At 35.7% G+C, this 13,267-nt stretch overlaps 1 protein-coding gene across 1 annotated transcript; it reads left to right on the forward strand.

The window, feature by feature from the left end:
* The first annotated feature begins 1,004 nt into the window (after window positions 1-1,004).
* Window positions 1,005-2,062, forward strand: LOC121991662 (cell number regulator 2-like). Its single transcript, XM_042545654.1, has 4 exons — window positions 1,005-1,240; window positions 1,320-1,391; window positions 1,469-1,681; window positions 1,782-2,062. The coding sequence occupies exons 1-4, from the start codon at window positions 1,048-1,050 to the stop codon at window positions 1,853-1,855; spliced, it is 552 nt and encodes a 183-aa protein (XP_042401588.1). The 5' UTR covers window positions 1,005-1,047; the 3' UTR covers window positions 1,856-2,062.
* The last annotated feature ends 11,205 nt before the right edge of the window (window positions 2,063-13,267 follow it).

A 13,267-nucleotide genomic window follows, 5' to 3' on the forward strand; every position in this document is an offset into this window, starting at 1 on the left:
TTTTTAATTATTGATTAGTTAGATCGATGATGTACATGAATAGAAAAATATACATAAAAAGATAAAAAAAAATATAGAAGCATTGTGTGATGGTGTCCTTCATCACTTGCTCATATTTATGGTTGATATTAGTTTGTCGGTGCGTCTACTCTCGGTGTCCTATAAAACAAAGCTTGTCAGCTAAGAGTTGACATTGTCGGTATTATCCTCTTTGACGGTCAAGTTAGTGATGAACTGACATGTGAGGCTCGCGTGCATGCATAAGAAAGTAAAAGAAATCGAAGAAGACGAAAAAAATTATCTTCAAGAAAATAAAATTATATACGTTCACTTATTTTAGTGGAACCTTATATAATCATGGACAAAGACGAATCTAAAATTTTAAATTTAGGGAGAAATGAAGAAAATAGTTATTATATATTGTATTCATAGCCGGGGCAATAAAAATATATATTTTAAATTACTTAATTTTATTTTATTAGTATAATTAAGTATTATTTTTTATATATTATTAAAGGTTACATACAATTTATTAATTTTAATTAGCACATGTTAAAATAACAATTAGGGTTTTGAATTATCTAGAATTAGTTTAGATATCAACAAATAACAGAAATAAAAATAAATTATTAATAAATTTAATATAATTTTTTCCCTCTTAAGATTATAAAAAAAAATTAAAAAAAAGGATATAATTATCTTTTATAAAAATTTTCACATTTGATTTCGATGGTGTTAAATATTATTTTTAAAATATAAGGGATAAATACTACTTGATAAAAAAACATAAGAGGAGATTAAAGGTATTTTTCTCTTATATTTCTTAAACAACTTAATTCAGCAAATTCTAAAATCGCTTGATCGATCGTTATATTTACTAGTCAACTTAATTTAGCATAATATATATATATATATATTTTAAAAAAAACTTAATTCAGTGGACTTGACCGTAAAAACTTAACCGTGGACTTGACTTTTCAATTCAGGGCCAGGCATAAAACAACTCTCGCACTTCCATTTCCCTGCTCTCATCCTCAATTCCTCATCATGTATCCCTCCAAGCAAGAGCCCTACTACGATGCCCCGCCGACTACCAACCCCTACTACGGCGTCCCACCGCCGTCTACAGGCGTCCCGGTGACCGCCCCACCGGGCACTTTCCAAGTCCAAGGTCATCATCAGCCGACGATCGGTCCGTGGTCCACCGGCCTCTGCGACTGCTGCGCCAACCCCAGCAACTGTACATCTACTTCCCACTTCTCTAATCGTTCGATCCCATCCTTTCTCGACCAATTTGGACTGTATTTCTTAATTCGCAGGCTGCATCACCTGCCTCTGCCCCTGCATCACGTTCGGCCAAATCGCCGAGATCGTCGACAGAGGATCCACCTGTAATCATCACCTCCAACCATGATCTACACATCTGTATGCTTCAATTATACTAACTAACTAACTAACTAATTTACAGCGTGCGGGGCGAGTGGGGCGTTGTACGCGCTGCTGATGTTCCTGACGTGCTGCTCCTGCTTGTACTCCTGCTGCTACCGCAGCAAGCTGCGAGCGCAGTTCGGGCTGCGCGAGGCTCCCTGCAACGACTGCCTCGTCCACTGCTGCTGCGAGTGCTGCTCTCTCTGCCAGATGTACCGCGAGCTCAGCCGCCGCGGCTTCGACATGAGCATAGGCATACAAATTATAATTAATATTTCGTATTCAATTCATCAATCCATCGATGAGATATCGAGATTAGATTGATATATCGATCGATTATATTTGTGGTGCAGGTTGGCATGGGAACATGGAAAGGCAGGGGCACATGGCGACCATGCCACCGCCGGCCCAAGACATGACCCGCTGAATGTGTCGGTGTGGAGCTTAGTGCTTGCTTGTTAGTTTCACTTTGCTACGTCTCCTTCCTTCTGTGTCCAGGGGTACCGAGTGGCATCAATAATACACTAGTCGATTATCAATTGGCATGGTTGGTAATTGAGATGCATATGTTAGTTAGGGGATGTAAAGCGTGTCTCGTATTTTTATTATCGTTAAAATTGATGTTATATTATTAGCGGTGCCCATCTCATTTTTTCATCTTTAAAATATTTTTATTTTAATATTTTAATGACAATTTTGACTAAAATTATTATAACTATAAAATACTTTGATAAAATAGTGCATGGTCACGAGAGCAAGACGTTCTTTGGTGTAAAAACGTGTGTTTTTTGCTCGCTTTTGAAGTCCTGTGAAAGAGGTCCGCACTCATGAAGGATTTATATCCGCAACAACCTACTTTCTTTTCTGTAAGTAAAGGTCTCACCTTTACGTGTGCCTTCTTCTTCGGTTAATCTATTTATACGAAGAAGATAAATTATAATACTAAGAGATATAGTTAGATAGGTTAAATTTTAATCTTAAAATTTTATATAATTATATTTTATATTTTAATCATCACATTATTTTAATTTGAAAGAGAATATAAAAAAGAAAAGTATTTTGAAGGATAGGCTCGACTGTAAAGGTACGAATGATAATTGACACCTCCCCACCGATAGGGACATGCAATAATTTTGCCCATGGCTGTACGTGGTTGTCTTTGCGGTGGCAATCAAACGGGGGACAACGATTTAGCTTTATTTGATTTGGTTTTTTCTCCCTTTTTTTGTGTTTCGTTTGTGGAAAATAAATGGCATATTTACCCAGAAGAACGGCCTGGAGATCAAATAATAATAGAACTACTGGATTCAATTATTTCCCTATAAGAAGTAAAAATATCTAAAGACACTTTCTACTTATATTTTCGCTTGTTATCAATTTTCCTATAAATAAAATTTTCAATATCATTTGACAATCCTATATAGTTATATTTATGTAAATAGTTATACTTGTATCTATCCACCAACTACTATTAGATATAGTAATTAAGTTGACTTTTCAACTAATTATAAAATTGAGAAGTATATCTTTCTTGACATACCAGTTAACATATCTAGGATAATCTTTCTTTAGGTGATCTTTATTTTTACAAAAAATAAGTTGAGTCTAGATCTTGCTTTTGCATCTTCTACCTTGAAGTCCTGGTCACTACAAGTTGTATATCCATGCTTTACTCCTTTTTTTTTCTTGTTCAAATATGAGGATATAAAATGAACACTATGAGATATGTTATGCTTTAATCTCTCTTCATTCTATAGAGTTACGAACTCATTCAGTGTCTATTTCTCCTTTTGAGTATTATAGCTAATATGGAAAGGAGTGAATTACGTAGGCAGAGAGATTACGATGAGGTTCATAAGTATGCTTTCAGACATTTCCATTTTAGTATCCTAAGCATTGTAATCAAGTTCGACATCCCCATGATATACTCCCTAATACTGCTTTTCACATTATAATGCATGGACACTAACTTCGTGAGAAGTGTAGTGGTCTCAACCTTTTGTTTGAAGTAAATCAGTATGTTAACTCCTTAACGAAGGTTTTGACATCTTCATTCTCAATTATTAAACCCATAATTGAATTCCAGAATCAACATCTTTATGAGCATAATTGGAGTCGCATCACCCAGTGGTTAGAGTTGTGTTGCTCGGTCGTCGAAGCAGCGTCACTCGATCGTCAGAGTCATGTCGTGGAGTCGTAGGAATGTCTTTGGAGCAGCGCGCAAGAAAGCAATTGTGAATTAAAGTTGTGTTTTTGTCTCTTGGTTGAATGCTGCTTATATAGGTTATTCTGGGCGCCAATTAGCGTACTCCAACCTGGTGAAGGGATAGACTTTGGCATTCTGGGCGCTCGGACCAGGTTTGGGCACCCGGATCCCTTCCGAGCGCCCGGACCAGTCTTTTTCCAACACTTTATTTCCTGCAAAATAAAGATAGTCCATGCAATAACTAATATCTAGAATATGAGTTTTACTATGAATTTAACAGCCTCGGACTTTCCGATTATGACTTTGAGTTTTACTGAAAATTTAGGTCGAATCGACGCTTACTGTTCCCTACTCGGGGGAACGCGTCCTCACCTACTCCTTTCAAGAGAGTTTACCTTTTGTCATATCGGTCCTCCAGACCGTCTGAACTGTTGCTCAGCATCCGAGACTTCAGGTCTTCAAATTGAACGTCCACTCCATGGCCCTTCTAGGCTTCTACCTAGTCCACCAGGATTTTCACTTAGAATCCTCGACTCTAGAATTTCGCTCAAAATGTTCGACCTACCAAGACTTCACCTTGCCCCCAGAAGGAACGCGTTGCAAAGTCCGACTGTAATATCTTGGCAAGGACCATTACATCTCCAGAACTCGGATGTAGTGCTAAATATGCAAGAGTTCACGTTACAGAGTCTGATTGTAACGTCTCAGTAAGGACCACTACATCTCCATGAGAACTTAGGTGTAGTGTTAAATAGGCAAGAGTTCTCACACCATAGGTTGGATAAGAATAAATATGATAGGAAAACTAATAATCTAAGATTTAGAACATGAAACATAGGAACTCTCACTGATAAATCAATGGAGGTAGTAGATATGATGATTAGGAGAAGAATTAGTATTTTGTGTGTACAATAGACAAAATGGACAGGTGAGAAGGCAAAGATGATAGAAAACTCGGGTTTTAAGTTATAGTACACTGGAAAGAGTAAAATAAGATAAATGGAGTGGGTATTATTGTAGATAGTTTGTTAAAGAATGAAGTTGTAGAAGTAGTTAAAAAAGGAGATAGAATTATAGCCCTTAAGATAATAGTGACGAAAGAAATTATTACCATAATTAGCGTATATGTACCACAGGTAGGATTAGATGAAACTACCAAATCAAGATTTTGGGAGGACTTAGATGAAATATTATAAAATATTCCACCAAATGAAATGATTTTAATAGGAGGTGATCTAAATGGGCATGTCGGAATGAAAAATGAGGAATATGAGAGGGTGCATGGGAGTTATGGGTTTGGAGCGAGGAATGAGGAAGGGAAAACTATATTAGATTTTGCAATAGCATATGACCTTATATTAGCTAATACATTTTTTAAGAAAAGAGAAGAACACTTAGTCACATTCAAAAGTGGGAATAATAAATCAAAATTTACTTTCTTATAATTAGGAAGAAGAATAGAAAGATTTGTAAAGAGTGTAAAATCATCTCTGGAGTGTTGGGTTTTTCGGGCCGCAAAAATCTTTTTTTGCGTTGCGGAAACCCCGAAATCCCCCGCCACCGGATCCGTGCGAAGAATAAAATTTCGTAAAAACTTCGAGTATGAGTTTTCTAACCTAGATCTACAAAGGAGAAGAGTTTACCCTTGATACGAAGCCCTTCGCGTAATCTCGCTCGTCCAAGGTTCGCCGGATCTCAAGAGTATCAAAGTAGATACTCCTCTATGTGTATCCACACAAGCAAGAGAGGGAGAAACCAAACAAAAAGTGTGCTAGCACCTTTTGAAAGGTTCGGCCAAGGTGGAGGAGAGGGAGAGAAGATGAGAGCTTGAGGAAGAAGATGATGGAGTTAATCTACACAAAAATGAAACTCTTACCATCCAATAAAGTGGCCGACCACACTTATGTGGTTTGTAACCTCCATGGGATACCAAGAGTCACAACTCTTGGTAACTCCCATGAGGTGGCACTTCACTTAAGTAAGCATGATGATGTGGAGCATCATCATGGTCCACTTAATGTTAACTCACCAATGAGGTGGCAAATGGTCAAGTCAAACTTGACCTTTCATCTTCCTCTCAAGTCAAGTCAAACTTGACCACTTCTCGCACATGGTTGATCTAATTGTTAGGATCGTTCGTACTCGGCTAGAGAGAGGGGTGTGAATAGCCGACCCCAAATCGTCGTTTCTTTCTACAAAACGTGTTAGCGCAGCGGAAAATACAAAGAAACGAAAGAGAAGAAAACCAAACCTTAACACAAGGATGTAACGAGGTTCGGAGATTAGGGCTCCTACTCCTCGGCGTGTCCGTAAGGTGGACGAGTCCAGTCAATCCGTCGGTGGATGAGTCCCCGGAGAACCGGCTAATACAATATACTCCTTGTGGGTGGAGAAACCTCGCCACAAACGTTTGCAACAGCAAACAAAGAGTACAAGAACAGTAAGAAAAGCAATACAATATGAATACAATAGCACTCTACCAATTGCTTGCTTTCTTGTCGACTGGAGGTGAAGCAGCAACTTCACAACCCAAACGCAGCAGCTGGTCGACGACTGGAAGCTCACGCGAAGCTTCGGAGGCGAGCTCAATCAAAGCTCAGTTGAAGCAGAAGCTTCAGCAGCAGAAGAACAGAAGTTCTAGCAGAAAAGAAGAAGTAACAGTGCAGCAGCAGCCCTCGACCCCTTTATACCTGCGAAGAAGACAGCGAAGAAACTAGCCGTTGCTACGCAACGGCTAGGACCTGGACCGATCAGGCTTCAGCCTGATCGGTCCACAGAGCTCCTGGACCGATCAGGCATGCTCCTGATCGGTCCAGCTTCATCCTGATCGGTCCTGGGGACCGATCAGAGCTTTCTCTGATCGGTCCAGGGACCGATCCTCTTCCTTTTCTCCCGAGCTTTTTGCCTTCTGATCGTTGTTTCCTGATCGGTCTGCAGACCGATCAGATAACACTCAGTAGGCTACTGTTTGGTTACTGATCGGTCACCAGACCGATCCAGATACCCAGCGTATCACTGGATCACTCCACTGATTGATCCAGAGCTTGGTTTTTGCCCAAATCAAGTCTCAAGCCTTCAAAACCAATATCCGGTCAACCTTGACCTATTGGTATCTCATGCTTAGCATCTGGTCACTCCCTTGACCTGCTAAGACTCCCTACCAAGTGTCCGGTCAATCCCTTTGACCCACTTGGACTTTTCTCTTCGTGTCAAGTATCCGGTCACTCCCTTGACCTACTTGACCTTCTCAACACCAGATGTCCAATCACCCTTGATCCATCTGGATTTTCCCTTGCCCGGCTTCACTCACCAGGACTTTCACCTAGCTTCACTCACTAGAGTTTTCACCTGGCTTCACTCACCAGGATTTCCAATCTGCCCGGCTTCACTCACCAGGACTTTCTCACTGTCTGGCTTCACTCACCAGGACTTTCACCTAGCTTCACTCACTAGGGTTTTCACAACTGCCTGGCTTCACTCACCAGGACTTTCCTGTCTGCCTGGCTTCACTCACCAGAACTTTTCCGAGTCAGGTCAACTCACCTCGGGTCAACCAGGTCAACCTTGACCACGGGTTGCACTCACAATCTCCCAAGCTTGTATCCTTGTCAAACATCAAGATACAACCATTGTCAAACACAACTCGTCAAACATCAAAACACAACTCGAGTCAAGTCAACTCGAGTCTGGTCAACCAGGTCAACCTTGACCTAAGGTTGCACCAACACTAATCTAACTATTGGTTCAAGTCAATTTTAATTTAATGAATCTCTATTCATTGAATTAAATTGATTCAATGAGTCTAAGTCCAAATTAGACTCATCTAATACATGAACCAAATTGAGTCCAACTCAATTAGCCTAATTTGGATTACTCTTAATCCAATTTGGTTCATCACATGGACCTAATCCTTTAGATTCATCAAATAAACCTAATCTCCATCTAATTACCCTTTGTGTGTGACTCTATAGGTTCTTGTAACGTTGGCAATGCTCCTAAACCCATTTAGAAGCATAAGTAATGAGCAGTATCTAGCAATACATCATTACTATCCAAGTTACAAGAATGTTGAGATCCAACATCACCTTGTGACTACTAATTGTGACTCCTCACAATATATGTCATTATCCTTCTATCCATGACATCTAGATTGATCAATATGAGGCATAGACCGTGTCATCCTCTAATCAATCTAAATCTTGAACTCCAAGTAGACTCACTCAATCAAATGAGCTCAATATCTCATATTGACTAATTTGGGCATGACCATGCACTTAGTGGTCTCACTCTATCAAGAATATCGATGTCACTCCCGTCATATAGGAGGGATAGATCCCATCTACATCACTCACATCCCTCCGCATAATTTGTTACATACCCAGTAATCGCCTTTATAGTCCACCCAGTTACAGGTGACGTTTGACGAAGCCAAAGTACGTAACTCCTTATGTAGGGAACCATGGTGACTTTAGGTCCAAGGACTAGTAGTCATACTAATAGCCACATGAGAAAGTATATGACACTCATATAACGATCCATGATACTTTCTCATGGCGGGTCATTCAGTATGCATTCTCTAATGCATACCCATGTGTCAACTTGATATCTCCATATCCATGACTTGTGAGATCAAGTCATCGAGTTGACCTACATGCTAGTCTCGTCGCATTAACATTGTCCCTGAATGTTAATACTCGACTATGAATGATTAAGAGTAGTATTCCCTATATCATCTCACTATCGATTCAACCAATTGATTGATATAGGTAAGAACCTTCTACTCAAGGACGCTATTATACTTAGTTATTTGGCACCAATACAAGTAAGTATAATAACCAAAACAAATGTCTTTATTTATATACAAGAATATGATACAATGAGTCCATACAACAATCATCAAATGATTGGCTCTAGGGCTCTAACTAACATGGAGAAAGCTTAACTACCCAACATAGAATAGTAGTGTTGGATATACGCCTCAAACATAGTATCAATAGAAAGAAAATATATACAATTCCTAGAATTAAGTGGTGGAAATTAAAGGATGAGAAGTAAAATATATTTAAGGAGGAGGTAGAAATACAAGCATTAGATGAAATATACTATAACTCTAATACAACATGGGATAAGATGATATCAAAGTTGAAAATAGTAGCTAAGAGTGTACTCGGTGAGTCAAAGAAACATGCACCACTAAGTAAAGAATCTTGGTGGTGAAATGAGAAAGTACAAGAGAAAGTGAAGGAAAAAATGAATAGCTTATAAGAAATTATATATTTGTAAGAACGAGGAAACCTTAAAAAAATATACAATAGCCAAGAAAGAAGCTAAGAAAGTAGTGAGTGAAGCAAAAGATGAAACTTTTGAACGCTTATATCAAAAGTTAGATACAAAAGAAGGGGAAAAAGACATTTATAGAATAGCTAAAGCGAGAGAAAGGAAAACAAGAGATCTTAGCCAAATAAAATTTATTAAAGATGAATATAATAGGGTATTAGTAAACGATGGAGAAATAAAAGAGTGGTGGAACAAGTATTTTCATCAACTTTTTAATGAAGGTTTAGGTAACCAATTTAACTTAGGTAATTTAAGTAGGTCAAATGAGTATAGAAATTTTAATTTTTATCGTAGACTTGAAACTTCAGAAGTAAAGCAAACTTTAAATGAGATGCACAATGGAAAAGCCGTTAGACTAGATGATATTTCGATAGAGATATGAAAGTGCTTAGGGAAACAAGATATTGAATGACATACAAAATTATTTAACATGATATTGAAAACGAAAAAAATGTATGACCAATGGAGAATAAGTACTCTAGTTCCCTTATATAAGAACAAGGGAGACGTATAAAATTATACAAACTATAAGGGTATTAAACTAATGAGTCATACTATGAAACTTTGGGAAAAAGTAATAGAAAAAAGATTAAGGAAGGAGACCACAATGATAGAAAATCAATTTGGGTTTATATCTGGAAGGTCGACAATAGAAGCTATACATCTTCTTAGACAATTAATTGAAAAATATCGAGAGCAAAAACAAGATCTACACATGGTATATATTTATTGACTTAGGAAAATCTTATGATATAGTATCAAGAGAAATTATATGGAGAATTTTATAAAAGAGATGTGTTAGCGTAACATATATTGAACTAATTAAGGATATGTATGAGGATGTAACGACCAGAGTAAATACTTCAGACCGAGTAATTGAAGCATTTCTAATAAAGATAGGGTTACATCAAGGATCAGCTCTAAGTCCCTATCTTTTTATACTAATTATAGACGAACTTACTTCCCACATTCAAGACACAGTACCGTGGTGCATGTTGTTTGCAGATGATATTATTTTGGTAGATGAAACACGTGAAGGAGTAAATGCTAAACTAGAATCTTGAAGGGAAACACTAGAAGGGAAATGTTTTAAGCTTAGTAAATTAAAGACAGAATATATGGAATTTAAGTTTAGCAATATTAGAAGTAATGAAACAATTGTTAAGATAGGAGATGATGAGTTGTCCGGAATCGAGAGATTTAAATATTTAGGATCATTTTATAAAACGATGGAGGGATTGAGAGAGATACCTTACATAGAATACAAACAGGATGGGTGAAATGGAGGGGAGCGTCGAGTATTTTATGTGACCGTAAAGTACCTCTTAAACTTAAAGGTAAGTTCTATAAAACTGCAGTTAGATCTGCTATGTTATATGGAGCTGAATGTTGGGCTATGACTCGAGCACATGAGCAGAAGATGAGAGTTACAGAGATGAGGATGTTAAGGTGGATGTGTGGACATACGAGGATAGACAAAATAAGAAATGAGAACATTAGAGAGAAAGTCGGAGTTGCATCTATTTTGAAAAAACTCCGAGAGACATGTTTAAGATGGTACGAACATGTACTTAGATGACTAATAAATGATCCAGTTAGGTGATATGAAACTATGATAAATATGCATATCAAACGAGGAAGAGGAAGAGGAAGAGGAAGACAAAAAAAAACTTGGTTAGTAACAATAAAATAAGATAAAATTTATTTAAATATAGATGATAATAGAAGATAGAGTTCAATGATTAAAAAAAATTTATACGATCGATCTCATCTAATAAAAAAAAAGATTTAATTATTATTATTGTTGCTATATCAAATTAGCTTTAAACACTCCGCATAAAATACAGTGGAGTACGCTTCGGCTAAGAGATAAGACTAATTCCAAACGCCCCGCATTATATGGTAGATAATTATTAACTAATTAATTATGAATTTGGTTCTACATGGTAAAAATATTTGCATGTCATCGCTGACATGGCAGAATATAAAATCATCACCGCATTAATGTTTCAACTGGGGTCAGATAAAAATGAAATGAAGGTTGAATTCTGATTACTTTGGGAAAAAAAATTAGAATAGGCATTAAGCTATTAATAATGTTATCCGTATCCAGGTAACTTCAATTTTCTAATTCACTCTGTTACGGGGAGGAAGGATTCTTTAACCCACTTGTTTTATTATTTATAATATAATTATAATTGAATCGTGAGTTGAATTATTATCATGATCTAATTATAATTAATTATGATTTTTTTTAAGTTCATCTTCTTATTTAGGTTATAGTTGAGGTCGAGATAAACTGTCAGAAGACATCTAGAGGCCGTCGATGGTGAACGGATGGTTGAATTATCGGACGTCGAGCGAGAGACAATCTTTGGACGGTCAAACCGTCAACGATATCCAGATGATCTCCGACTGTCTGTTCATATCTAAACTATAATCTAAATGAAAAAATAAATATAAAGAAATCATAACTAATTAGAATCAAATTACAATTATAATCCTACTATAATTATATACCATCTCCTAATTAAAAAAAAAAATATAGATATGAGGATCTGTGGGAGGCCATCGGGTAACCGATTTCACCCCGTTTTTGTAACATATAAAATTGCTAGATAGTGGAGTCCAGCTAGCTATTGCTTGCGTAATTATCTTTTGGAGAGCGAGAGCAGTAGGAATACTCATCCCTCAAATTGACTTCAAATATATTTCTGCAATTTACTAACTTTTATAATAATCAAAATATATTCAACTTTTATATTTATCAAATCATATAACCATTGCTAATTATTCCTCTATATTATAAGCAGCCAATTGTTTTATAAACAGTCAATTGATGATACTAATATATTTAATAGACGAATTTGTCGATCGATTTTTAAATTTACTATACTCGATTTGTGATCTACAATTGACTATCCATAACTCATCAATGGACAGTTAAGATTACACAACTCTCAAAGTTAATGCTAATTTTAAAAATCTACAACTCTCTAACTAAGTTATGAAACTTTTGCCTAAAGGCATGATTACTCAAGATGATGATATAAGGATGTAATGAACTTAGTTTTTATAAAGTGTTTAAGCCTATAAGCAAGTTTTGATAAAAACTCCTTGATGTTTTAGAAACATCAGAGTCGTTTTAAACCAACATCATTACACTCATAAGAATCTTTTGAGTATTATTATGCAGTCAAATCTATGTTTCACAGTCTACATGAGAGATGTGTGATTTTAAAATTTTCATAACTTCAACGTAATTCAATACAATCTCATTAAAAGGATTAAGCATGTAATACTTATTCATCAACACCAGTAAAAGATTCTTCAGACACCCCTGATTCAAACATGTAAGATTTTGAAATTTTAAATTGTTGAGGTTGCAAGATTATAAACATAGTCCCATATTGAAAACAAAAGGAAAAGATTATGAGTTTATAAAAAAAAAGATATCTCCATTAACATGAGACCTTTTAGGGATAGCCCAAGAGCCTAGTCATGAGGGTCTAGACCAAAAATGGATAATATCATGTCATTATAGAAATATCTAAATTCTTTTCCATAAGTGATTTTTATCAAAACTCACTAATGACATTAAGAATTATATAATTACTCCAAATAAATATCATTACACCTTTGAGAGTCTCTTGAGTTTAAAAATACTCTCGAACTTGGATTCCACAATCTAGATTAAAAAAATATGAATTTTTAAAATCTTCAAAACATTAAAGTTGAAAATATTTCAAATATTCTTTGATTATCTTTTTTGAAAGTTCAAATATCCTTCAGTTTTTTCAATATGTTTTCTAAAAATGCTCAAAAAACTTTTTACAAATATTTTTTTTATTTGAAAATATTTTTTTAATTTTTTTACTTGAAAATAGTTTTGAAAAATATCTTTTAAACATATTATTATTGAGAAGCGTTAATTAAGGAATTCAATTTTTTTTAAGATCTAGTTGAAAATTTTATTTTCTCTAAATCGTGTTAAAAAAAAAATCTTTTTGAAAACTAGTATGTTTGAATATTTAGAAAAAATTCTTTTAAAAGCTAATTTTTTTTTTCTCTAAGTACTTCTGGATGTTTAAGGACTTAAAAACTTTTGAAAATAATTTCGACATACTTGAGTAATTATCTTTTAAAAATATGTTTCAAAAATCACCCTTACAATTTATTATGATTTTTTTGGGAGTATCCCTTTTTAATATATGCAAGGGGAGGGAAATAGATTAAAAGTTTTTTAAAAAATTAAATATTTTGAAAAACATCAAGAATATTAAACTGGAGAGTTTA

Source organism: Zingiber officinale, chromosome 6B (genome assembly GCF_018446385.1).
Source record: "Zingiber officinale cultivar Zhangliang chromosome 6B, Zo_v1.1, whole genome shotgun sequence".
Taxonomy (NCBI): Eukaryota; Viridiplantae; Streptophyta; class Magnoliopsida; order Zingiberales; family Zingiberaceae; genus Zingiber; species Zingiber officinale.